Source organism: Lytechinus variegatus, chromosome 2 (genome assembly GCF_018143015.1).
Source record: "Lytechinus variegatus isolate NC3 chromosome 2, Lvar_3.0, whole genome shotgun sequence".
Lineage (NCBI taxonomy): Eukaryota > Metazoa > Echinodermata > Echinoidea > Temnopleuroida > Toxopneustidae > Lytechinus > Lytechinus variegatus.
The window spans coordinates 45,936,762-45,963,724 of NC_054741.1; the positions used below are offsets into that span (position 1 = coordinate 45,936,762).

The 26,963-nt window shown below is 37.0% G+C and overlaps 2 protein-coding genes across 2 annotated transcripts in view; one reads left to right on the forward strand and one right to left on the reverse strand.

Annotated features, from left to right (window-relative positions):
• LOC121408153 (dynein heavy chain 5, axonemal-like) overlaps positions 1 to 16,119 on the forward strand; it is a 77,762-nt gene extending 61,643 nt beyond the window's left edge. The window contains exons 60-74 of the mRNA XM_041599497.1: positions 345 to 472; positions 1,655 to 1,823; positions 2,109 to 2,264; positions 2,682 to 2,837; positions 3,337 to 3,519; positions 4,040 to 4,283; positions 4,539 to 4,653; positions 6,513 to 6,703; positions 7,445 to 7,732; positions 8,135 to 8,364; positions 9,113 to 9,265; positions 9,960 to 10,202; positions 10,592 to 10,884; positions 11,285 to 11,807; positions 12,700 to 16,119. Of these exons, the coding sequence (XP_041455431.1) occupies positions 345 to 472; positions 1,655 to 1,823; positions 2,109 to 2,264; positions 2,682 to 2,837; positions 3,337 to 3,519; positions 4,040 to 4,283; positions 4,539 to 4,653; positions 6,513 to 6,703; positions 7,445 to 7,732; positions 8,135 to 8,364; positions 9,113 to 9,265; positions 9,960 to 10,202; positions 10,592 to 10,884; positions 11,285 to 11,807; positions 12,700 to 13,086 (3,459 nt within the window). The 3' untranslated portion in view covers positions 13,087 to 16,119. The remainder of the gene's footprint in view (positions 1 to 344; positions 473 to 1,654; positions 1,824 to 2,108; positions 2,265 to 2,681; positions 2,838 to 3,336; positions 3,520 to 4,039; positions 4,284 to 4,538; positions 4,654 to 6,512; positions 6,704 to 7,444; positions 7,733 to 8,134; positions 8,365 to 9,112; positions 9,266 to 9,959; positions 10,203 to 10,591; positions 10,885 to 11,284; positions 11,808 to 12,699) is intronic.
• Positions 16,120 to 18,537: 2,418 nt separating this feature from the next.
• LOC121408154 (guanine nucleotide exchange factor MSS4-like) lies at positions 18,538 to 26,053 on the reverse strand. The gene is made up of 2 exons (XM_041599498.1): positions 25,839 to 26,053; positions 18,538 to 22,405 (listed from the first exon to the last, which is right to left on the reverse strand). Exons 1-2 carry the CDS (start codon positions 26,019 to 26,021, stop codon positions 22,166 to 22,168), a joined length of 423 nt encoding a protein of 140 aa, XP_041455432.1. The 5' UTR covers positions 26,022 to 26,053; the 3' UTR covers positions 18,538 to 22,165.
• Between the last annotated feature and the right edge of the window lie 910 nt (positions 26,054 to 26,963).

The window sequence follows — 26,963 nt, forward strand, 5'->3', positions numbered from 1 at the left end:
TAATACGTGGAAATAAGAGTAACCAAGTATCACTGAACATCTTGTGTGAGTTATAGTAGTTTTCAAAGTCAGCACTGCTGCTATGTTGAATCGTGTGATGCAGGTGAGACGGCCAGAGGCATTCCACTTGTTTTGCTTTTGTATAACTTATGAACAGTTTAGGAATTGGTCTTGTTCAACAAATATTCAATGGTAAGCAAATCTAGGGTATTATGTAATTCTCAAAACTGTATTTGCTTTTCCATATCTTATGAAGAGATCCTCCAATGGCCTAAATTAACAAATCATCAGCAAGTGCAGGGTAATGTTATTCTCAAAAAAATATATTTTTGCTTTTGTTGTAGGATCTTCTTGATGATGCGGAGAACTGTCGAAGGAAGATGGAGGCTGCCTCTACCCTGATCAGTGGTCTAGGAGGAGAGAAGGAAAGATGGACACAGGCAAATAAGGAATTCAAGGCTCAGATTGGCAGGTTAGAGTTCGTAAGAGTTACACATGAGGGGTGTCTTCATCAGAACCAAATTGGTCCGATGAATCAGTCTAAACAGAGATTATCAGGCTTGTTTTCTGCTCCAGCTTGCTCCAAAAGTCTGCCCTACACATACCGGGCTTGTTACCAGTATAGCCAGTGTTTGCTCGCTTTTCATACCATGGTATGGCGTTGTTCTGACATTGACACAATGCAAACTGAAGCTGGTTTCAGCTGATTTACCTCAAAGTTAGCTAGAGCGACCACTTTGATCTGGTGACTTCATTTATAAATCTTTCTTTGCAAATCAATCAAGTTGATGATTTTTGGTGATACCATTTTCGGTACCATTTGTTCAATCATGTCCTCATTCTGTCCAAATATTCATTTGAAATAAATGCAAGTATTCCATGAGAAATGTGCTTTTATCCAATTATTTTGTACAAGTTTAGGAACTTACAACAGTTTTTCCATACTTTTAGTAATGTTTTTGTCTCACCTACACAAAATTTGGCGGAGACTTAATCACTTTCCTGTTGGCCTGTGACAAAAATGTCAAAGTTTTTGTTCAACTTGCCATCATTTCTTTATTTCTGCATCAATTATGTTGACACTTGGTACATATGAACCTTGATTAATACCACATGTGTGTCCATGAGGATGATGGGTCAAAGGTCATCTAGGGGTCCAAAGGTCAAATGATATGAGGTCAAAGATCAAACAGGTAATATGAGCCTGTATTACCTGTTTGGTGTTTAGCTGTTGTTGTTTAAATGTTGTTTTCATTGTTACATGCATGCCCAGTGCTGATTTCACCCACGTGCATATTCAAGTATTGCGCTACTATTTGCATATCAATTTCAGTGGCAAAATGCACGTCCTTTTTACTGTGATAGTTGTGTTATGAATGACTTCCTTTCAAAAGTCACTCTCAAAATGCAGGGTTTTGTACTTTTTAAGTTCTATTCTATTGATTTCCCCTTTTCTGCAATACACTTAAGGGGTAGGGGCTGACCTAGATTTAAGAAAATTCTTTGCCCCCCAAAAGACAATTGAATAAAAATAATGTGATTAGTTATTGCACTTAAGCACAATACTAAGTAAAATACTTAGAATTCTGGCATAATTATTGAATTGAATACTGGCCCAGTCATTCATAAAGTGTAACCACTTGATTCTTGACAGATTGGTTGGTGATGTTCTGATGGCCACTGGGTTCCTATCCTACTCTGGACCTTTCAACCAGGAGTTCCGTAGCAAGCTACTCAAGGACTGGCAAAAGGAAATGAAGACTCGGAGGATCCCCTTCACAGCAAACCTCAATCTAATTGAGATGTTGGTTGATAACACAACAGTAAGTTTTTAAGGCTCTATATTTTCACTGAATCTTCAGTCATTGCCAACGTTTGTTTCATTGATAAAGGGTAAATGCTTAACCATGAAAATTATTTTTCAGAAGCATTATTCCATGCTTCACAGTAAGTAAAAAAAGTGATATTTTCCCTCAACAGTGTACAGTGTTAACATCAGTGTCCACTGTAGTAATCATCTTCTTACCAATTTAGTTGTAAGATTGTTAAATCCTGATTGAAGTTAAACAATCTCTTCAAGTTCTCCTAAAATTTCTTTTCTTCTTCAGATTGCAGAGTGGAATTTGCAAGGTCTTCCCAGTGATGAGCTGTCCATTCAGAATGGTATCATCGTCACCAAGGCATCCCGTTTCCCCCTTCTCATAGACCCTCAAGGTCAGGGTAAGATCTGGATCAAGAACAGAGAAGCTGCTAATGAAATGCAGGTAAAGAACCAGTCTTAAATGGGAAGTGTGCTGACCAACACTGTGTGGGGTTTTTGATTGACTTGAATTGTACTTTCTCAGATAACTATTGATGATACAGAGAATATGTTAGTCTATAATTGTTATTTGCATAGAGACACTAAAATTTTTTTGAGAGGAAAAGGGTTTTTGCTTCGTGGTAACACAATTATGGCAGTATGAATGTATTGAGTAGTCAATTGGTCTGTTATATTCATGTGGGCCTATCTTACAAGACTAGAATGTTGATGTGTTAGGAACCTTGCCAAATTTAGCAGTTTAAGGTATTGTGATTGATCATTGAAAATGGAAAACCCACTTTGTGTGTATTTAAGAAATATAACAAGCTTCTATCAAGAGTGGGGATAATCATGTTATCTTTGTATTTCCTTTGAATAGGTGACTTCCCTGAACCACAAGTACTTCAGGACCCATCTGGAGGATTGTTTGTCTCTGGGACGCCCTCTGTTGATAGAAGATGTTGGTGAAGAGCTGGATCCTGCCTTGGACAATGTCTTAGAGAAGAATTACATCAAGAGTGGCAGCACATTCAAGGTCAGTAGTGATGTGTTTCTCTGAGGCAGTTCTCTTTGATCGTGTGACGTTTCACTGTTTAGTGGACAAGCAAATGGGCTGTAGATCAAAGGATAGAGGGCCTAAAATCCTCCTTGGACCCATATGTTGTTTGGTAAATATCTGTGTCTCGCCCACCAGAGGCGAAGGCATGAGGGATCCAGAATGGCATTCATTCATTATCTTTTGCGAATATTAAACTACAGCTGCAAAATTTTCTTATGACCAAAAACTTTTCATCAATGAATTGGATAATAATCAAACTTGGTGGGCCATGCCATTGTCAAAGGTCAGATAAAGTTTTTTCTATTTTTAAAAATTCATTCATCTTTATAGTTGTATTCAGCACTAATTCTATATTTAATTCAATAATGCAGGCGAGACTGCCAGTGGCATTCCACTTGTCTTGTCATGCATTTCAGTTATCTGCATATTGAAAAGATATGATTTCTTCACTAATTTTGTTCTGGTATTCCTCTAGGTGAAAGTTGGAGACAAGGAGGTGGACGTAATGGATGGCTTCCGTCTCTACGTCACCACTAAGCTCCCTAACCCAGCCTACACACCTGAGATCAGTGCCAAGACTTCCATCATTGACTTCACTGTCACCATGAAAGGCCTTGAAGATCAGCTCCTGGGCAGAGTTATCCTGACAGAAAAGAGTGTGAGTGGCCCCATAGGGCTCCCTTTGGATTTGCTTTTTGATTCCTGAGTACTTGAGATTCTTGAGTCGTGATGTATATGTATCCTATTGGGCATTTAATGTTATTGAAATGCATTGAGGATCAGACCTTTGACAGGTGTAGGAACCGCAATTAAAAATATCCAACCATGAACAAAAAAAGTTCTTGCAGTTATGAAAGGTGGCCATTTTGTCTGTTCATTAACATTTCAAAACTGATATTTAAGCCTAGATATCTCCTTTACCTAGAGACAACTATTTCAATGTATGAGTTTATTTCCTAGGTTTGTCATGAAATTTTCTTTATTTTGAATGTTAATGGTTGATGGGGATTTTATCAGACCCCTTTGCAGCATACTAATCCACATAGAATCTCAATTTTATTCCTGCATTTGCTTGATTTTGGCACCCTCTCTTTGATAGACTTCAAATTCTTTTGAAAACTTGTGGCTCCCGTAGATTCTTGATAAAAATCTCTTTTCTGCCCACTTGTCATCTCCAGGAGCTAGAAGCTGAGCGTACAAAACTTGTCGAAGACGTCACTGCCAACAAACGCAAGATGAAAGAACTTGAAGATAACCTGCTCTACCGTCTGACCAGCACGCAGGGCTCCCTCGTTGATGATGAGTCGCTTATCACTGTGCTTCAGGTCACCAAGACGACTGCCGAGGAGGTCAGTCAGAAGCTGCAGATCGCTGCTGATACTGAGGTCAAGATTAACCTGGCTAGGGAAGAATTCAGACCAGGTATTTATTACCCTGTGGTGATCTTTTTTAGTTTCTATTCTGAAACTTAGAAAATAGATGCTAGTTATGGTTTAGATTACAAAAATATGTTCATACAGGATATCACATATATCTAAAAAAAAAATCTGCTAAAACTGTTTGTTTAATTTTCCTGTGTGATATTCAGGATTGTCTTTAAAAGACCTCTGTTATGATATCCAATGTTTTTTAATATGAGAAATACATCTTTATCTCTCTCTCTCTCTCTCTGTCTAGTTGCCACTCGAGGAAGCATCCTATACTTCTTGATCACTGAGATGAGTATGGTGAATGTCATGTACCAGACATCTCTCAAACAGTTCCTTGGAATCTTTGATCTCTCCATGGCCAAGTAAGAATATTTCATAAATATGATAATAATCTGTAGTACTGTACCGACTGCACAGAAATGTTATTAGCGCTAACAATGCACTAGCAAAGGCCCTGTTACAACCGGTAATGTGGGATTGATGCCTAATGTTACATCAATGCATTACATTACATAGGGGAAGGCGGGGTAAGTTGTGACACTTTTTGCATTTTGCATGTTAGAATTGATATGACTAGTACTATTGTAGAAATAAGTACCTTGCCTTTAAATTTGATTCTTGGGAAATGTTTTTCACCTACATATAACTTTCTACCCCCACACTGAAAGTCATCGTGACCTTTGAAAACACCGATGTCAAATGGCTCAACTTGCCCCATATATGGGGTAAGTTGTGCCACCGTCTGGGGTAAGTTGAGCCACAAAAACTACGTACAAAATGTATGGGGGGAGAACCAGCATGTCAATTTTTTTTGTTTAAAGTCTTTTCACTTGCTAATTCTCTATAAATACTAACGTCCTTTAAAAGGAAAAGAGCAGTCATGTAAATTTGCTCCTTTCAGCCTGCATTTCAATCGATTTTTATGGTTTGTTTGTTTTTTAAGATACATTACCATAAGAATTACCATGGCTCAACTTGCCCCATGCTGTTTGGCTCAACTTACCCCAGTCCGAACTTAGTGCGATAATTTTGTATCCACACATTTATTATGCATCCATCATATAAAAGACTATAATAAGAATGAAGATCCATACCTGGACTAACAATGTTGTTATCATGTCTTTACTATATTCAAAGACGTGTGTGTATAAAGCACTTATCTATTTCACACTCTTTTTTACTTTTTTGGCTGAAATTCATACTTTTCCCTCTAAAAAACTACTTTTTGTTTCAAAGTGGAAAACAATGTGGTGGGTTAGGGGTTATGCTATGGGTCATCAATACATGACTCCACTACAATGTCTGACTCATTCATTATTGGCCTGGGGCTGGTGGCTCAACTTGCCCCTATGCTCAACTTACCCCGCCTTCCCCTACACATTGAAATAACTATTTTGACTTCACAAGATGTGACTGGGCTTACTGTTAGTGCTCTGTGAGGCTAACAGCATTTCCGTATGGCCGGCACTGATTATTTACAAGGCTCTAAAGTCATAGAACGTACATATCTGAGCGCTTACTGATCTGTAATTACCCTGGTAATTGGGTAAAATGAGTCATTCCTGTGCACAATTGCACATCCTCCACTCCCTATGTAGTATTCTAGTTGGTCGCCATTGAGGCACGCACAATGCTGGAAAAGCTGCAATGATTTTCACATCCTACCAGGTACCTATTTAGCACCTGGGTGGAGAGTGGCAAAATGTGGATTGATGCCTTTCCAAAGGATAATGGGATTTGAACACATGACCCTCTGATTACAAGGCGAGAGTCAGAACCACTACAAAAAGAGCAATAACCTGTAACATACAAGATATAATTGATTGTTATGGGGGACTCTAGACAGCACATCTCATTGTTTTACACACCTGCCTGTGGCCAGCTACACAAAGCTTAGCGATTGATTCTAAACTTGATTTGCATGATACCTTGCACATTACGATCAATGTCATTAATTGTAAAATGAGTCTGCAAACCAATCGTTAAGCTTTGAATATAAACAGGAACTTGTTTTTAAGTGAATAAGTTTACAGTTATTATTTGCCTACTACCTGAAATGCATATGAATTGCTAGCAGATCTGTGCATTTCATATTACGCAACCTCCCAGGAAATTGCCTTAGCTCCTGACCAAGCTAGTTTCTTTATAAATGCTAATAAATTATATGGACAGAACAACATTCTCTCTATTAAACTCAAAACATTGATTTTGTCTTTATCAGCTCTACGAAGAGTCCCATCACGAGTAAGCGTATCAATAACATCATTGACTACATGACGTTTGCTGTCTTCAAGTACGCTGCCAGAGGTCTCTATGAAGATGATAAGTTCATGTTCACACTTCTACTCACACTCAAGATTGACCTCCAGGGTGGAAAGGTCAAACATGAAGAGTTCATGACCCTCATCAAAGGTCAGTGGTAGTGTAGACTTCATAAGCAGACCCTTCTGAAAATGGGTTGTGTAAGCTTACAAAAAACAGACCTTATTGAAAATTGGTTGTGTAGACTAACTAAACAGACCCTTTTGAAAACTTGTTTAGACTTACATAACAGACCCTATTGAAACAGTGGTATACAGACCATTTTGAAAACAGTGATAATGTAGAATTACAAAGCAGACACTATGGAAAACAGTTATAATGTATGCTACAGAACTGACATTGAAAAAAGTGATGATGTAGACCTCCAAAACAAACCCTATTGAAAATGATGGTAGTTTATACTTACAAAACATAACTTCTTTTTAAAATGCTTTTGTAAGTGCTAATGTAAACTTACAAAATAGACCCTTTCGATAGTGGTGATAATGGAGACTTCTGGATGGAAGAGGCTCAATCTTTTAATTCCCATCTTCTTAAAATGGAATATGATCTTATTAGACTGAAATTATTGCTATTAAAAAGCATTTTCATGCAAATTTTCAAATCTTTATTAAAGTTATGGGGAATTGTTTCCCTTTTTGTTAAAACACCATGAAAAATTTGGTTAAAGTGTCATTTTGCACAAGAATATGCTCTAGTAATGTGGTCAAATTGTGGGATACCTATGGTCAGCTTGTGTAACGCTCCCAGCTACACAATTTGTCATTTGAAAGCCCTTATTATCTTTGAATGCTAGTATACATATATCCTGGTTTTGTTTGTCTGTACTAGGTGGTGCTACCTTGGACCTCAATGCCTGTCCACCCAAGCCTTCCAAGTGGATCCTAGACATCACCTGGCTCAACCTGGTGGAGCTCAGCAAACTCAAACACTTCACAGAGGTCATCAACCAGGTCAGCCGCAACGAGAAGCAGTGGAAGCACTGGTTTGACAAGGAGGCTCCTGAGGAGGAGGCAATACCTGACGGGTACCACCAGTCTTTGGATGTCTTCAGGAAACTGCTGCTCATCAGGTCCTGGTGTCCGGACAGGACGTTGGCTCAGGCCAGAAAGTATATCGGTAAGTCAGTGAAGGATGTTTGGATATGTGAGATTGAGGGGGTGCTGCAAGAAAATATTTGCAATCAAGTGCAAATATACTGTTGCAATTTACATTTGATTTATCTATTGTAGCTGTAGCAAATAGGTATGTGCACTTTGCTGCAAGAAGCAGATTGGTAAAGGATTGCAAATTTCCAAAACATTGCAATATATTGTCATTTGAAGCACTATTGATATTAATCTTGTTTTCCTTGATATTATTGTCCTACCCTTTAGCTGACTCCATGGGAGAGCGGTACTCCGAGGGTGTCATCCTTGACTTGGAGGGATTGCAAATTTCCAAAACATTGCAATATATTGTCATTTGAAGCACTATTGATATTAATCTTGTTTTCCTTGATATTATTGTCCTACCCTTTAGCTGACTCCATGGGAGAGCGGTACTCCGAGGGTGTCATCCTTGACTTGGAGGGAACCTTTGATGAATCTGACCCAAGGAACCCACTCATCTGCTTCCTATCCATGGGATCAGACCCAACCAACATGATTGAAGGTCTGGCCAAGAAGAGGAAGTTTGACTGTCGTGCCATCTCCATGGGACAGGGGCAGGAAGTCCATGCCAGGAGACTCCTGCAACAGTTCATGGCTAATGTGAGTATGCCCTTAAAGTTGGCAGAACTGCAGTTATTAACAACTGCATGTGATGCCATTACGTAATATCAACCTGCCATTAGTCGGATATGCACCAAAATTGAGGCGATATTTTAGACCAGATTATGCAAAACAAGATAGATAGATAAATGGTTTATTGATAAAAAACATCAATTCGACAAAGTCGAATTGCGATGAGTTTACAAAGGTACAGAGGCATTACATAATCATAATAATACAAAAAAAATAAATTGAAATATTAGTTAAGAAAAATATATCACATAATCATACATTCGTAATTTGATAAAAAGGTAATACATTTTAAACACAAGCCTTTTAACTCAATCAGATATATTTGCCAATATATTATATGCGAAGTTACCTGTTTGCAAATCCTTCTTTATATTCTCTGACAGACAGTTGTAATACATGTATCTTCAAGATTTCAGAACTGAATAATCTGATTGTTCAGTGAAAACTTCCCTTTGATTATCAAGGTTAACTTATCATCATCATCAGAACATTTTTCTGTCATATGTAATAACTAAAAACCTACAAATTTCTATTGTTTCCTGCTTATAATATAGCTCATTTTATACAAATCATTTCTGTATTACCTATTTATTTCACATATTGCTGAATAAAAACCCTGATATTCCCATACCCCGAAACATTCCAGCCCTAATACATTTCCAACATTGCGATTGACTGATAAATTCTCTTCACATTGATGTTTTGTTTTGGTCAGGGTGGATGGGTGTTGCTGCAGAACTGCCATTTGTCTCTAGATTTCCTTGATGAGCTGATGGATACCATTGTAGAGACGGAGACCATCCATGAAGATTTCAGACTCTGGATGACCACAGAGGTTCACAAGAGCTTCCCAATCAGTCTTCTACAGGTTTGTTCATTCATCCATAATCTGCCGCACTCCACCCAGGTGTAGTGATATTGATATTTGCATTTTCGTGGTGCTGATTATCTAGTTGCCTATTCAGTGGCAATGTATACGTGTATATTATCCTAGCTTTAACTCCAGCTGCTAGAAGGCACTTGGTGTATTAAAGGGATTAATTCTGCTTGGTACCCATTCGTCTCACCTGGGTTGAGTGCAGCTCAATGTGGAACCATTATTTTCTGAAGGAGGGTACGCAATAGCTGGGATTTGAATTCATGACCTTCTGTTTCAAAGGCAAGAGTCAGAACCACCAGACTTCAATGTTCCATTTTAAATTGGTACTTGGCGGAAATAGTTAAATAGTCGTTTCCTTAAACGCTTGTGTGTCGAGATAACAGTCAGGGAAATAATAACAATTGACACACTGATCACTATGCAGAGTCGATGTGCACTCTATGAGTTGCATATTGTATTATTATTATTACAAGAATACTCAGGGAGTGGAGATTGCATACATTGTAGGTGGGCAAGCCAGAATCCAATGACCGAGATAATAATATAAGCTGTTAAAGTACTTAGAGATGTCATTTGTTGATAAAAGAAGCCTTATTTACCCTTATTTACCCTCAGTCCCTTATTTTCAGTGATGAACATCTTTCTGATTTAACATCTATATTTTATCACTTGTCACCACCAGATGTGCATCAAGTTCACCAATGAGCCTCCTCAGGGTATCAAAGCCGGGTTGAAGCGTACCTATGCCGGTATCACACAAGACCAATTGGACGTCTCCAACATGCCCCAGTGGAAGCCCATGCTCTATGGTACGGCTTTCCTCCACACCACAGTGCAGGAGAGGCGCAAATTTGGCCCCCTTGGGTGGAACATCCCCTACGAGTTCAATGCGGCCGATTTCAGCTCCACTGTCCAGTTCATGCAGGTAAGAGGGTTTAATGGTTGAAGTTTGTCTATATTTTGCCATATTACAGTCTATACTTGTACATTACTGTGCCCTTGGCTTGCATGACGTAACTTTTTTAAAGAAAGTTACAGGCCTTATCTTGTCAAAACTGCAGGCATTTAGGATATGTTGATTATTGCCAGGCTGCATAGCCAAAATTGTATTGTGTTATGTCTTCTTGAATTCTTAGTGATCATTACATTCCATTTTTAAAAGATGAATATGAACATTCAATACTTGCAATTCCTGTTAAACAATGTTTGCAGATATGCATTTCAAAGTTGATTGGGTTATCATTTTCCTTCATTTCACACTTGGCAAAAGATTATTGAGTTATCAAAATTTTGTCATCATTTTCTCATGATCAGAATCATTTGGACGACATGGACATCAAGAAGGGTGTGTCCTGGTCGACGGTACGCTACATGATCGGTGAGATCCAGTACGGGGGTCGCGTGACTGACGACTACGACAAACGGCTTCTCAATACCTTTGCCAAAGTGTGGTTTAGCGAGGCCATGTTCAGTCCGACCTTTGCATTCTACAAGGGCTATGCCATCCCCAAGTGCAGCAATTGCGCTCAGTATATTGAGTACATCAATAGCTTACCTCTTGCTGATACTCCAGAAGCCTTTGGACTTCATCCTAATGCTGATATCACGTAAGTTTCATCCTGTTCGCGATGATTATGGACATTCATGTAAACACACTTGTGCATGTGATGTGTTTATAATCTTTGGGTTGATTTTCATATTGCGTGTGTAGATCCACTCCTGTCCATGCTGTTCAACTTCTTGTGGAAGTGGACACTTATAACAGTTAGTAGCCAGCTCAAGTCAAAGCATAATTGTCTACATGTCTGTGAAGTGTGTAATCCCTCTGATAGAAATTTATATGGGAAGATGATCTATTGCAATTTTTAGTTTAAGATGCTTTATTCTTTTCTTGTTCTGTCTGTTGGGCTTTTATTAATTTGTGAATCCACCATATTGAATGTACATCAAAAGCATTAATTATACCTGTATTCAATGTTATTGTATTCTTACACACTTGTTACTTAGATATCAGAGCAACACTGCTAAGACTGTGTTGGGTACCATCCTCAGCATCCAACCAAAGGACAGTGGTGGTGGAGGAGGAGAGACCCGTGAGGTCACCGTCACCCGCATGGCTGACGACATGCTTGATAAACTCCCAGACGACTACATATCCTTTGAGGTGCGTGACCGTCTTCAGAAGATGGGAGCCCTGATGCCAATGAACATCTTCCTGAGGCAGGAGATTGATCGCATGCAGCGTGTCATCTCGCTTGTTCGCATGACCCTGACCGATCTGAAGCTCGCCATCGATGGCACCATCATCATGAACGAGAACCTACGTGACGCGCTGGATAGCATGTACGACGGGCGTATACCGGTCACGTGGAGCAAGATCTCTTGGGCGTCGTCCACCCTTGGTTTCTGGTTTACAGAGCTTCTGGACAGGAACAAGCAGTTCCATTCTTGGTGCTTTGACGGAAGGCCCAACACCTTCTGGATGACAGGATTCTTCAACCCTCAGGGTTTCTTGACTGCTATGAGACAGGTAAGGCCCAGGGAATGCTACCCTAAAGCCCTGCGCACACAATGTGATTTATTGCGATCAGAAATTTCAAAGATATTGTAGTGACATTTGATATGTACATTCCAACAAACCTTATGGATCAGAGTTCAAAATAGCAGTAGGACTACTGATATTGAAATTCAGTCCAGTTCGAGCCTCTCTGAATGAATAAAAACAAATTCAATTCCAAATCTTAATGACGTCATCATCGGCTGAGACTTTACTCAGACCACAGGTCTTGCCGCAAACTAAAAATATGATTTCAGTATTCCTAACATCATGCCAAACTTTATATAAAATGATTTTACTTCTTAGAACTTTTATATTTAATGCAAAATGCGATTTCTTGAAAAATTGCAACGGATCGCATAGTGTGAACCAGGCTTTAGGGATCTCTGCAGTGAAATAGAAATCTGCATGTCTGAGGCTGTAACTTGGTCAAATTATATCAGCAACAGTGAGAAGATTATTTTTTTTATTGTACAGCAACAGTGAGAAGATTAATTTTTTTATTGTAATGTGTCCAATACCAAGTGATTGGTGAAAATTTTATCTGGATGTAGCTTACACATAGAGTTATATAAACCTAACACAGCAAAGCTGAGGGAAGAAGAAATACACTCAAAGCATAAGGAGTGGTGTGCAAGTCATTGTATTGGGAAATATACATTGAAGTGCTTGTGTGAATAAGTTAGATTGAATTGCCGTTGAACAGTTGCAATAAGAATAATACACCTGTGTGTTGAAAGAAAAAAATACATCTTGTAAATATAAAATAATTAGTTTTCTATAGTACAGTAAATGTTCTAAGATTAATAGCATGACTTATATTTGACACTGCCATCCTCTATCATTCAATCATTTCATGTTGTAGGAGGTAACAAGAGCACATAAGGGCTGGGCGTTGGATAGTGTGGTCCTTCACAATGATGTCACCCGATTTCTGAAAGACGACATCAGCCAACCGCCGCAGGAGGGCGTCTACGTCTATGGCCTGTTCCTTGAAGGGGCCAGCTGGGATCGACGCGGTTGTCGCCTCATCGAGCCGAAACCGAAAGTCCTCTTCGAGCCTCTCCCGGTCATCCACATATATGCCATCAACAGCACGATGGGTCGCGATCCCCGCATGTACGAGTGTCCCATCTATAAGAAGCCGGTTAGGACGGATCTTACGTACATCGCTGCTGTGGAGTTGAAGACAACCCAGAACCCAGATCACTGGATTCTTAGGGGGGTGGCTTTGCTCTGTGACATCAAGTAGATCCCTGTCACATACCTCATCATCTTCTTCAATGTATTCATTCTCATCTCATGCCTTGAACTTTGACCTTTGAGATGTCATGGCCTCATTCGGCATGTTATCTTTTGTGCCGTCTCTCCCAATTGCAACTTTCGAAAAAAAAATTTGTTTGAATACAAAGTTGTTCATTAAAGCGGTACTTTAATTCATCTACCCCTCCCCATTGAAATAATTCTGAGTAACCATTCTTGAGGTCATGATACAAAGGTCGAGTGCCATTCTGAGAATGTTCTCATGCTTACGTTGGTCATCTTTATATCATACTATTTACATTTACATGTTTTATCATATTTTCATACATGAATCTTATGCTCCTTGGAAGCTCTTGGGTTTTATTGCATAGAAGTAAACTACCAAGGTAACTTACCTTGAGAACCTTGAATTTGATAGCTTTCAGAGCCATATTCTCGTGGTAACTACTATAGTAAATTTTTTGTGCAATTAGACCCTTTTTTTTCTATCTAAGAACTTCCAAGTGCATGTTTCTTCTCATTTGTATCACTCTGCCCTCATATGCATACCCTGCTTTCTATATTTGATGTAAATATGTATTATCATAGTAGTGTATAATTTATGATATCATCTATTTTGAGCCAGTAGTTCGATAGTTCTTTCTGAAAGCATATGCCCCCTGGTTCCACCAGATGATATGAACAAAATACATTTTTACGTTGTCCCCGTCATTCTTGTGTATATATTTCAAATCATGTCTTATATATCAGTAGGTTGGACATAGCTTCATATGTATACAACTGTAGCATAGTCCTAAGTGTGCATATTCATGAACAACTTTGCCTACTTCGAGTTTGCATGCAGTTTCATGTGGAAATTGCTGAAGCATATCCATTAACACACATTTTATGAGCAGACATTTTCATGAATATACTATATATATAATCAGCTTTTGCATATGAGCAGTGTGGAATGTATATATATGTAGCTGAAGCAGCTTGCATTTTCATGAACCTGCTATATGGTGCATCCAAGTAGAAAAAAGGGATTTGATTTTTCAGAAATTAAGTTTTTTTTTTGAAAGATTAAAATGCTGAGTTAATCATTTCCACATGGCAGTTACAACCAATAAAATCTGAAGGTAATCTGTAATAAATGCATTTGGGATTGTGAGTTCACTTTCATTCAGAGATTTAAAGAAAGAATGATAAACATGGCATTAAAAATGTTTAGTGCAGTCATTTTCTAATGCAAGATCTTGGGAATTTTTCTGCACATCTTGATTTGAACATTGACACACTTCTTGCTCTGTGTGAATCTTTTATATCATGAATATATGAGGTATCAAAATAGAGACAAGAAAATATTTAACCTTGTCAAATATATATTATTATCCTTATGCTAAAAAAACCCTGAAAATATCATTTGCTTCTTTCTTGGATGCATTGTATAGATAAATTATGTTTTGCTCAGTAGTGGCTCATAATATCGGGGCCCCATAACAATGCTTAGTGATTAATCATAGGGTTATTTTTGGGGGGTTGATCATATAATTATACATTTTATTAATCGATGCAATCATCGGCTTTGTGATTAAACACAAATGTGTATGTTACAGGGTTTAGATTATATAGTTGTAACAGATCCATGTTCAAGTTGTTTTGCTTGTTTCTTCTCCCACTTGAGAAAAATATTTAGACAAAAAGAGTATTTATTATGAAAATTATTTTGCTTAACTGACAAACCCCAACTAATCATTTCTGTTAGATATACCTCATGAAAAGAAAAAAAAATCTACCAAAATGCTGCCCAATGCACAAACGTCTAGCTCAACCCACTTTTTTATCGCAAGTTTTATATCAATATTCATATAAAAATTACATGCACATTCCTATTCCTTGTTATCTAATAGTCCTCTACATGAACATATATATCTATTTAATCATGTCGCCAATTTTTGTAAATAGACTCATCAATTTTTTAATGCTTAGACATTCCTGTCATTATGTAGTATTTCTATCCACATATATTTTTTCCTGTTGGTTTTAAGATGTATTCCTGTGTGCTCCTATGTAGTGCATTGTTTGGATCATCACCATGTCAAACTGAATCTATATCTCTAGTTGAAATCATTTTTTGAATGGATTTCTAAATCCTATGCACAATTATTCAAATCCATTTTGTCGCCTTTGTCTAAAAAGTAATCACCTTGAACAAATTGTCTTGAACAATGATAACAAATTTATATTTACTTCAAATCATATCATTTATTGATAGCATTTTCATATTGAATTGCCTGGCTGTGTGATACAAATTGTTACCAATTATTGCAAAGTTTTAATATATATTTCTTTTTTGACTGTCTTGAAATGTTTGTTGTGTGTGTGCTTATTTTTCAATAAAACTCGCCTGTGATATATTCTGTTTCCTTTTGGCAGCCCATGTATATTTTTGACCACTTCTGCCTAAATATCTATGCATACCTATCAAATATCTAATTTTTCATATACATACATATATATTCAAGCATATTCACTTCTTAAAATTATTCCTATATGTTCCTATCTCATATTTCTAGTTTCAGCCAATGAAAATAAATCATGCATTCCTAATTCTATTTTCTTTAAATCATGCATTCCTAATTCTATTTTCTTTTTTTTCATGCAATATACTTTTAATATGTATTTATCATCAGTAGTGTACCAAGCTTCACATGGTTGCTACATATGCATGTGCTTATTGTACTTCATTATACTTGTCTGTTCATCTGTCTCATATTCCTGGGGTTAGGGGGATATTTGACGTCACATTGTAATCTAACCCTCCTTCGAACCAAAGCTAATGACATTTGACCTAGCCAGGTTTGCTTCAAATCTACAGCACTGTACGTTTAAACCCAAGTAAATATGTACATCCGTATGTTAAGTATTTCATCATTAGCTCAGCTCAAAAAGAACATGACTGTCTTTTTTATTTTATCATTAAGAATATTCTTTCATGAAGATTAAAAGTGAATTTATGAACAACAAATAAAGGTAGTAATTGTTTGAACAAAACTTGCAGTGCGCAGTGTTTGTAATGTATGTACATGTAGTTTTGTTTTATACAACTATGGTGTATATTTATGTAGAACGAACGCATCAGAAACCTAGAACAAAGTAATTTCTTTGTAAGTTATTGCAACGTATCAAATTTGGAGTGCTGTATTTGTGTGTATTGAATATCAAGTAACATGTAGCCTAATAAAGAAGTACATTACTGCTTTAAGCACACACTCTACTATTGCTATAGTTATACATAGTATTGTTAAAATTGCGGAAAATCCTCTAAATCTTTGACAGAGAGAATATATTTGTGAAACTGGTTGACTAAAAGCAAAAAAATGTTTAAAAAATGGCCTTCTAAAAATTTTATTCAAATTATGAAATAAATTTGGTTGAATTGTATTTAGTATGTGTGCAGAGTACTAACATTGTGATTCAATTTGAATTCCTGAGAAGTAATTCTGTTACTTTGGTCACTCATTTTTTTCTGTAACTTTGATAGATGTAAAGATTACAGCAAGATTTCCTTGCCATGATGTACTACTAACTAAATAAAATACTTGTGATTTATAATAAATACTCTGTATTGTGTTTTGATTTATAAGATCTGTTAAGAGAAAAGGGGATTAGCGAACATAGCGGCAAAGTACAATGAAAAGCCAACTAAATGTTGTACTAAACAGAATAAATTACAAATTTCATTTTCAATATGACTGTCCATCATTTGAAAATCAACACAATTGGAACACCTAGTAAACAGGCCTACGTGTATTCAAGTTATAATTAGGGGAATATTACACCATTTTTGTAATGCACTAATATCAAGAATCATTTCACAGAAACCAATCTTTACAGGTGCACTTTGAAAACATGGAAATGACATGTTTTTCTCCATCCCACCCCCTCTCTCTTTAATTCGACTCTTTAAAATGTGAAGAAAAAAATTTGTTTAAGGGCAGGTTCAGCCTAATATCAATAAATTTGAATAAAACTTAACCGACATTAACATATATCATTGAAATGAAAATTTAAGTTTATGCATTATAACTTTGAAGTTTAGAATCGTTTTAAAAATATCAGTGATAAAAATAGTAGGCCTGTGGTCAATAAATAAATGAGCTTCTGTATCATAATCAGACAGGTTAGACTAATAATACAGTTTTAACAACTTGTCTTCTCATCTCATCTTTTTTTGGCAGTTAAGTCTTCTGTACAATTCTACACTATTTCCATGCCCAAATGTATACTTTCACTTTCTGGCAAGAAACGGACAGATCTTATGGCCGAGGCAGTAAAAACGGTGTTGAGAAAAGGAGTGGGATTTTGTAGCAAAATTTCTATATGTGAAATTAGAGAGAGAAGGGGGGGGGAGGAATAAATGAAAGAGATAGTGAAAAGAAGGGAGAAATCGGAATGGGAGGAAAGAAAGCAAGAGAAAGAAGTAGAAGGGAAAATGAAAAGGAAGAATCGAGGCCAGGCTGAAATGACCCTTTGCCCCCTCTGGCATTAAGTAAAAAAGGCAAAAAATTATTGAAAAAATTGAGATGTTCGGGGATGAAAGAGCCTTGTCTTTATGCTGGTTCTCCTTTCCAGTATAGATATAAACAAAAGTAAAATAAATTTAAAAAAAGAGAGGGAGAAAGGAAAAGAATCTTGCAGCCTTTATAGTCTTTACCTCATCTTGCACCAAACTGATAGATAGGAAGGTGAAAAGGTACAGAGGGACTAAAGCAGCTCCCTATTGGTAACGCATTTGATTCTCTTTATTTCCCCTCTCCCTTTCCATTCATTTGCATTTTTTCACCTTTTCTTTCCTTTCTTTTGATTCTCTTAAATCCTACCTTTTCTGTTCCCTCTTCCTATCCCTTCTTTCTCTTGACGTTCCCATACTTTTCTTTCTCTCGTTTTCTCTTGTAATAATCCTTTTCCTTTCTCATCCCCCTTACCCTTCTCTTTTTATCTCTCCTATCATGCCATGCCTTTTCCCTTCCTTTTCTGCCCTCTCCCTTTTATTTTCTAGGGGGGGGGGGGGCTCCTTGTCCTACATGTACTCCCCTTGGATTGCCAATCCACTTGTGACAGGAGTGTAATTAGAACTATGGAAGTTATGTTTAGTGTAATACTTTTTTGATAATGATAATAATCATTGATAATTGAAATATTATAGTGGAATTTATCAGTTGAAATTAATTTAATGTTGTTACCATGGTTACTGTAGTGGTTAAACCACTTTCTGAGTTGGTAATAATCTCTGTGTGGATGCTCCCTCTCTCTGTTCTTTTTTGATGTCCCATTTCATTGACCCCCCCCCAAGTTACCAAATCTCCGAGATATTCTGTTCTCCACTCCCCATCTCTCTCTACTATGCCCTTTGCTTGACATTTAAATGGAAAATAAACTACCATTAGACTGAATGTTGCATTAATATTTACAAATATTTCTGTTGTTGGCACCAACAATTTTTTTTTACAGAAAAGTTCATCACATTTACACTACAAGACTAATTTCATCAGGAATATTGTGAAATTCCCAGCAACATTACAGTATGTTATACAACTGTACATCTTTAAATGAACAAGTAAATCACAAGTGTACTGGGTTATCAAAAAAAAAGGAAAACCAACTTTCATATCTTCTTGAATAACAAAAGAATTGAGTGACAGTAGTGTTCAATGACAAAAAAGTCTTAGAAGCCTAATAAATATACCTTTGAAAAAAAAATGGAAATCTGCTAAGTCCTTCTTTTGAGTGATAAATTTTAAGTTATCAATTTGATGATGGTTTGTTCTCACTATAAGTCATGAAACTTGGGTTTCTTTTTTTTTTAAACACCCTGAATGGTTTTACCAAAATAGGCACAGCTGGATAAAGTTGAATTGCAACATCAAAGTTAATTAATATTATAATCAATCATTAAAAAGTATTACACAAATATATAATATATTTGAAGATGACTGATTTTTTTAAATATTGTTTCTGAACTACACTCCCAGGCCCATATTGTAAACTCTGGTCAAGGGTTGTGGATTAACTATGGATAGCTAATTGTGACACAATCTCTAACAAGTAACAACACAAGTTTGAATCAACGGCTCATTTTACACTCAGATTACATTCTCAACTGTCTGGGAATAACAAAGAAAATAGTTTTCTTCATCATTAATGCATAAGGAATAAACATAGTACACATTATCCAAAGTAAACCAAATCTTGACATTTTGAGCTGCCCATATTTTTAGCACAAAGTTTGACCATGGTCTAAATTAAACTGGACTTTAGAATACAGGCCCAGTCTCTGCTCTGCAGAATAATATACATTTCTAAATTTATCACCAGCTACAATTTATGAATATGTGCCTTAAACATAAATGCCAGTAGTGGTAACAATCTCAAATGAGTTCAAACAGAAACCAATAAAATGGCCACCTAAGTATTTGCAACTATATAATCATAAATAAATTACAATAAAATATATGCCAAATAGCTCTAACAGAGAATGAGCAATTGCTGAGAAATGATAAAAAAATAATCATGTCATGATTTTATGTGATCTTCATAGGTATCGGTTTCAGCTAAGATTTCATGATGTCACAAAGTTAAGTTCACATTAATATAATAGATCTAAAATAGATCTATGATAATATGGTGACAATTAACCTTTATTTTAAAGAATTTCTCATAAAATATTTATTTGATGCAACTTCATGTTTTTACCTTTAAATCCAAAGAATAAAATTAAACTAATCACATGTGTCTAAAAGATTTGCATTTAAGTAAAGTAAGTCAGCATAGAGGTCAATTTCCAAAAGTAAAAATATTCCCAAATCAAGGTAGTTTTTTAGACCGGATTCAAACAATACATTTTATTTACTTTTTCTCAGTTGAATTTTGCCCAGGATTTGGTTAATATTGATTGGATTAAAAAAAAAAAAATCTGAGCTGCAAGGTCCTGTTTGTCACCTGTGTGTCTGTATTATGTTGCAAACAAGAAGTTCCACACAATCATGATGAGAACAATGAAAAGCAGTCCTTACAAAATGATCCTAATTATGGCTTCATGATTGAATAATAACGGTTCTTTATTAAAGTTTTATAAGAAAATTGTATGCATATTGTCTTATGGATAAAACAGGAATCTTTTATCATTGTTTAATGATGTTAGCAGGACACTGAAGAAAAACAATTTCACTGATACCAAATGTCTACTCAATGAATGAATAAAAAAATACAGTACATTGACAAGAAATCAGGAATGTTCAGAAATTAGAAGAAAGTACATTTCTCACAAATCCAACAACCACAGGGTAGATGATGGACAAATAAATAAAATCCATCTTTTGTGTAAATGTTCATAGAAAAAAGCAAATGATTGCACAAAGCCTCTCAATTTTTATTGTTCTTCTTGTCTAGATTAGACAGCTAGCAGCCGCCTGCTTCGAGAAGTTTTTAAACATTTTTAATTTTTTGTAAATTTCTCCTTATACACAGATGGCTTGTGATCGCGCAGCCGCCATTAGGGGGTTAAAATGCAAAATCCCTCCAATGGGGCTCATTGATTTTGTCTTTATTTCATAAAAATGTATGAAAAGAACTGGACCAAACTAAAGATTATTATTATTCAGTTTTGGCCTGAAAAATAAATTTAAAAGGACAAAAAACAGTGACTAAGTTCGGCTGTCGTGCAACTTCACTTCCCTGGTTTATCCAAACTTAATACATAAACATACGGCCATTGAGTCCCTGTACAGATCGAGTTAGAACTTTGGTCTCTGTAATTGGTGAGTGGAGCCAACATAGTTCAGCAGAACAACCAATAAAACAGAGTCCGCTTTTGGTCTAGTCTAGATATGCTAAATGTTACGCTTCTAATGATATACACTTGTAAATGACTGTCATTTCAATTTTGATTATGATGAAGATGGTAAGCATTTATAACAAAATTTGAAACACAATCTTCAAATGGATGCCAATTGTTTCAGTGACAAAAATGTTCCTCACAAAATAATATCAGCAACATCACAGCTATTACTAGTTTGAATAATAGCTTGGAGATCAGAAATCTTACTCGATACAATCAAAATCAAAGCCCATCCAAATCAAAATAAACTTTTTTTCTCTAAAAATGTTGATACATGATACCAATTCATTTTTTCCTAATTGATGTATATAATACACTTCCTTGCTTTTCAAAAATTTGCCTGTTGACGTCTAGTAAATAGTAGGAACTGTCTGAAATAAGCTATAGCTGCTACATGTTGCCTCCACTACTTCCACATCACCCTCATTATGTGATGGGTGTCATATACATGTACATGAAGTGTAATTTGTGCAATAAATTTAATATCATGTAACTTCAGTCCACTTAGTCCACTTCATTATGCTTACAGTATTTCAGCTGCAGAATAAGCTGTGCAATATAAAAACACTATTTCATATTATAGTCCTCAAGCCAACTTAATACAATGTCAAATTTAGTACACCATTTCCACAATATGGTTGAATGATGATTAGAGCAACCACAAGTATTCAAACACTGCTGGCCTGACTGCTGCATACGTGTATTCCTTTCAATACTTGACAATTGGCCTATATTTATGAGTTGTGTTTAATTGTAATCAAAATACATCTACAAACAATTAAAATTACAGTCATTGCTAAATGCTGGAATTAATTTGAAGCTCCCTGGAAGGAAGTTAAAAAAAAATCATCCTAAAAATGACTGATAAGTTATAGTGAATAAGATTGGCATGATTGGCATCACTGATATAGAATTGACCGATTGACTACTACTGACTTCTTTTATTCCCATACACTTCGTGCAGGTGCAACCCGGTTCCTGTAGCCAGCGAGTTAAAAGCCCCGGGTTAAACAGTTTAAAAGTTTAAAGCAACATGAGATATTACATCAATTGGTCTGTAGAATTGCACTCAGATTTAATGCACTGCTTCTGAATTACAAAAGCATAGTTTTGTGACCTCCTAGATGTTGATATAAGGCATGCAATGACCCCTGCCGCACGGTACACAGATTCTCCGGTCAGGATCTCATTGGTGCAGCACCCGATCCAAGGCCACAAAGAACTTTGTTTTGTCAGTTACATCATGCCATCCGAGGGGTCCAACCTCACAGTCGGCACAAAGAAGATACTTGGCCGTGCCAACAGTGTTTGTGAAACCAACATTCTCAAAGGTGAACATGTCCGAAACCACCCAATGCTTACTCAGCGTCTCCCCCTCCGTGGCATTCTCTTGCTCCGACTTTTTCTTCATGTGTGGCAGGAAAATCTATCCAAAGAGAAAAATAAGGAAAAAAGGAAAGATAAGGTTACATTCATGACAAAAAGGGGAAGGTGGGGAAATCCCTTTTCCCCTGCCAGTGCAGGGAATAATTCTTCTGGTGTGCCATTTTATCCCCCTTTGTCGTGACTGCTACACATAGGCATATTATACTTTGTGAAGCAAATTTGTTACCAATGACTATACACCACATCATTTAATCGAAACATTTCTCTTACAACCAGGAATGCTATTAATACAATTTTGTCAATATAGAGGGTGGCAACATCATGATCATGACCCCCCCCCCGCGGTAGTCACCGAAGTGCAATTCGCGTTTGCCATTTTTGATTTGGCAGTGAATTAATATGTGAGGAACTGCAAACCGGCTTCGAACCAACGATTTTGAGACGTTTACAAGGCGGCAAGGAGCGAGTCTGTGTCCGATGGTATGTTTAGTCACTGTAGAGTACGCTCAATGTCTTTTTTTTAACGACTTGTTGCGTTTTTTTTACCAAAAAGTGACACATGCAGTTTGTCACTAGTTTTTGAGAGCCAGTTTTTATGGTTCGGGTAGGTGTAGTAGGAGGCGGTGTAGTAGAAGGAGGCAGTGTAGCTCAGTCCATTAGAACGTGATGCGTGAGGGGTTCGAGTCCCGCTCATGCCTAAACGCGTCAAAAAAAAAAAGTGTGATGCTATAGCATTGTGTGTTGGCGTGCCTCACCACTGTATTCAGTGCAGGTGTGAACGCAGTTGGAAAATACTCCATCCATTAGAAAGGATGCAAATGTTGGTCCCGTGTATAGGAGAGTCACAACCTATGCATGTTAAAACCAATACACTATCAGTATCACGACTATTCGTCAACAACGCTCGTCAAAGAGTAGGGTGTTCACCCGGTGTATTGCACCTGCCGGTCCCCGGTTCTACAATACTGCAAGAATCTTCAGGATTGAAGGAAGAAGTCAGTGTAGCTTGAAGAGCTTGATTTTCATTTTTTGTCACATAGACCATAGTCATACTAGATCTAGAAATACCGGTATGGTCGGAACTATCCCTTATCGACCACCTAATCTTCTAAGCATCGTATCTGCAAAAATATTCATCAATTTTACACAGTTTTCGTCTCATTTGTGCATAAAATTGAGCAGATCAGATTCTGTTTCGCTCGGCGACTCTGATTCAATCCGCACATATATCGACGAAAAACGAATACGACTTTTGAAACCGACCACCCTCGATACACTAAGTTTATGGCCGATTCTTGTCGCGGTGGCGAAATATTTTTACTCTTCCAAATCAGTTCTATGATGTCAACATGTTAAATGATCGTCTCACTACTTCCACTGTGCGCTCCAGCAAATGATTCGACGATTGACGACAGATATTTGTTCTAAAGCCGTTTCCTATCGGATTTCTTGGTTTTTCAGCGGGGTTTGGGTCTGGTCAATACAATTTTGATTAATTCTACTAAATTTTTACTTTTTGTTACTTATTTTCTCGTAAAATCAATTCTTACCGTTTCTACGCCTACTCTCTCGCGCGTATCGTTTGTAATATGTAATTTTAACGCATGCAAGGTGGTTGGCCCGGGGGCCAGTCAAATATATTGATGTACACACGCATGACCAAGAAAATGCATTTAAAGGGGTGTTTTTTCAGTTTTGGATGCGGTCCACCCATGGACTCATTAATAAGGGTATAAAAAAACACAGATTTTCAAGAAAAAGGGTGGTTTTGAAAGACTGGTCAATGGTCATTCACAGGGTCAAACGCATTTAGGGTATGTTTCTTCCCCCAAAGATTTTTTTCAAGACTAGTCAAATGTGTTTAGGGTATGTTCCCCCCCCCCCCCCCGACAACTAGTTAATTATGGGCGAAAATGTTTAAATAAAGCCAGTGAAAAACTTGTTTAGGGGGTTATTTTGCACACAGAGAAAAACTCTTTTATGGGGTGTTTGGAAATTCCTTGGTCACGTGCGTGTGTACAGCAATATATTTGACTGTCTCCCCGGGGTGGTCGGTTTCAAAATAGGTGGTCGATACTTGTATAGTTTTTTTTTTAAAGGGGAAGTTCACCCTGACAAAAAGTTTATTGTAAAAATAGCAGAAAAATTAATGAAAAATATTGCCGAAGGTTTGAGAAAAATTCATCAAATAATTAAAAAGTTATTAGAATTTCAATGATTTGATTTGTGACGTCATATGCGAGCAGCATTCCTACGTAGCGAATGGTAAAAAATCAATGAAATGTCATTTTCTCAGAAAATTGAAAATGGTTTTCACTGTAACTTTTGTATATCAATAGACTAATTGTTTCACACCCGATCATGAAAAGAAAACAAAATTAAGTCATCAGGAACCATACAAAATTTGAAATTTATGCATTTTATATGGGTATTACCTACATATAACACAGCTGCTCGTTTATGACGTCACAAATCCAAAACTTTGAACTCTAATAACTTTCTTACTCTTTAACGGATTTTCCTCAAACCTTCACCAATATTTTTTACTATTTTTTCTGCTATTTTTACAAGAAAGTTTTCTTCAGGGTGAACTTCCCCTTTATTAAGCCTTCTTTTTTTGTCTTTGGATTAGGCCTACACTAAAAATATGAATTCAATACTTGTAATCATCTTCTATTTTGTTCTCTATAATATTTCCTAAAATTTTGTACTAAAAATTGATGAAACTTCGCTTGCAAATTTTTCCAAATGACTTTCTAGATCTAAATAGTATGGTTGGAACTACCCCTTATCGACCACCTAATCTTCTAAGCATCATATCTGCGAAAATATTCACCAATTTTACCCAGTTTTCGTCTCATTTGTGCAGAAAATTGAGCAGATCATATTTCCATGTTTTGCTCGACGACTCCGATTCAATTCGCGTATATATCGACGAACAAGGAATGCGACGATTTTACATTTGCTCATTTGCAGCCGTCTTTTGAAACCGACCACCAGCGATATAAGTTTACGGTCGATTCTTGTCGCATGTCGCGGTGGCGTAATATTTTTACTCTTTCAAATCAATTACATGACGTCAACATGCTAAATGATCGCCTCACTACTTCCACTGCGAGCTCCGGCGCATGATTCGACGATTGACGACGGATATTTGTTCTAAAGCCGTTTCCTATCGGATTTCTTGGTTTTTCAGCGGGGATTGCGTTTAGTCAATACAATTTTGATTAATTCTACTACATTTCTACTTTTTGTTGCTTCTTTTTTTCTCGTGAAATCGATTTTTACCGTTTCTATGGACACTGCGCCTACTCTCCCGCGCGTATCGTTTGTAATACGCAATAATTTTAACGCGCGCAAGGTGGTCGGTTTCAAAAGAGGTGGTCGATATGTGGTAGTCTCACCGTACTTTATTACTTGATCGTGGGACACTATGCACTACACAAAATGACACGAATGGGACTAAAACATACCTCTTTCGTCGCTACTTCAGCCACTCCTGGTAATAAAATTTTACTGTTGCATCTTTCACACATAATCGTTTTTGCATTTTTCCCATCTTTGATTAGCTCAGATATGTCTTGGAGTGATTCCGATTCCTCAGGCTCAGCCCCGGGTTCAGCATGGTTCGAATCTCTGGCAGCGTCCGTATCCATGATGGGAGTGGCAGTTTGAATGCGCTATCAACTCAGCGGCTAGCGTCGTACCGTCGATCCGATCCCTTGCGCTGCCTGAGCTGTGTATCGATCCAGATCCGGAGCGCACGGCGCTGTACTGGGTCACACGCGTGGACCTTGTTCATCATCACCATATCGTCGTCATCATCACCATCATCAATCATCATCATCATCAACATCATCATCATCATCAATCATCAATCATCATCATCAATCATCATCATCATCATCATCACCATGACACCATGCATATCACATCATCATAATCAATAATGTCAATGGTCATCATCATCACCACCAGCACAACCACCATCATCATCATCATTGAATAATCCTATAATCATGCATCATTATCACCATCTACTCATCACTACCATCACCATCATAATCATCATCACTATCATCACCATCATCATTGTCATCACCATCATAATCAATCATCTCATCACCATTATACAGATAATCATCAATAATAATCTTCTGATCATTATTATCAAAATTTCACAAGAACTCCCTGTATGAAGCAGACATCGCAAACCCCCGCAAACCTTTTTGTTTCGGAGTCCTGAGTCTCCTAACACAAAGGTTAGCGATTGATCGTACGCTTGATTTTCACGTTTGATTGTATGATTGATTGTACATTGTATTCAATGGAATCAATCGTATAAAAAGTTCTATGATCAATTGCTAACCTTTGTGTTACGGGACCCAAGTGAGTGTTTCACAAAGCTGTTAGTAAGTTAAGAGCGATTTTAAGAATGACTGGTGATCCTTTCTTGTGATAAATGGTATATTCATTGACAATGGTTTGGCACATAAGGAAGGTTCACCAGTCGTTCTTAAAGTTGCTCTTAACTTTCTAACAGCTTTATGAAATGGCCCCCTGGTATTCTAATACAACAGACAGTTATGAAACCCCAC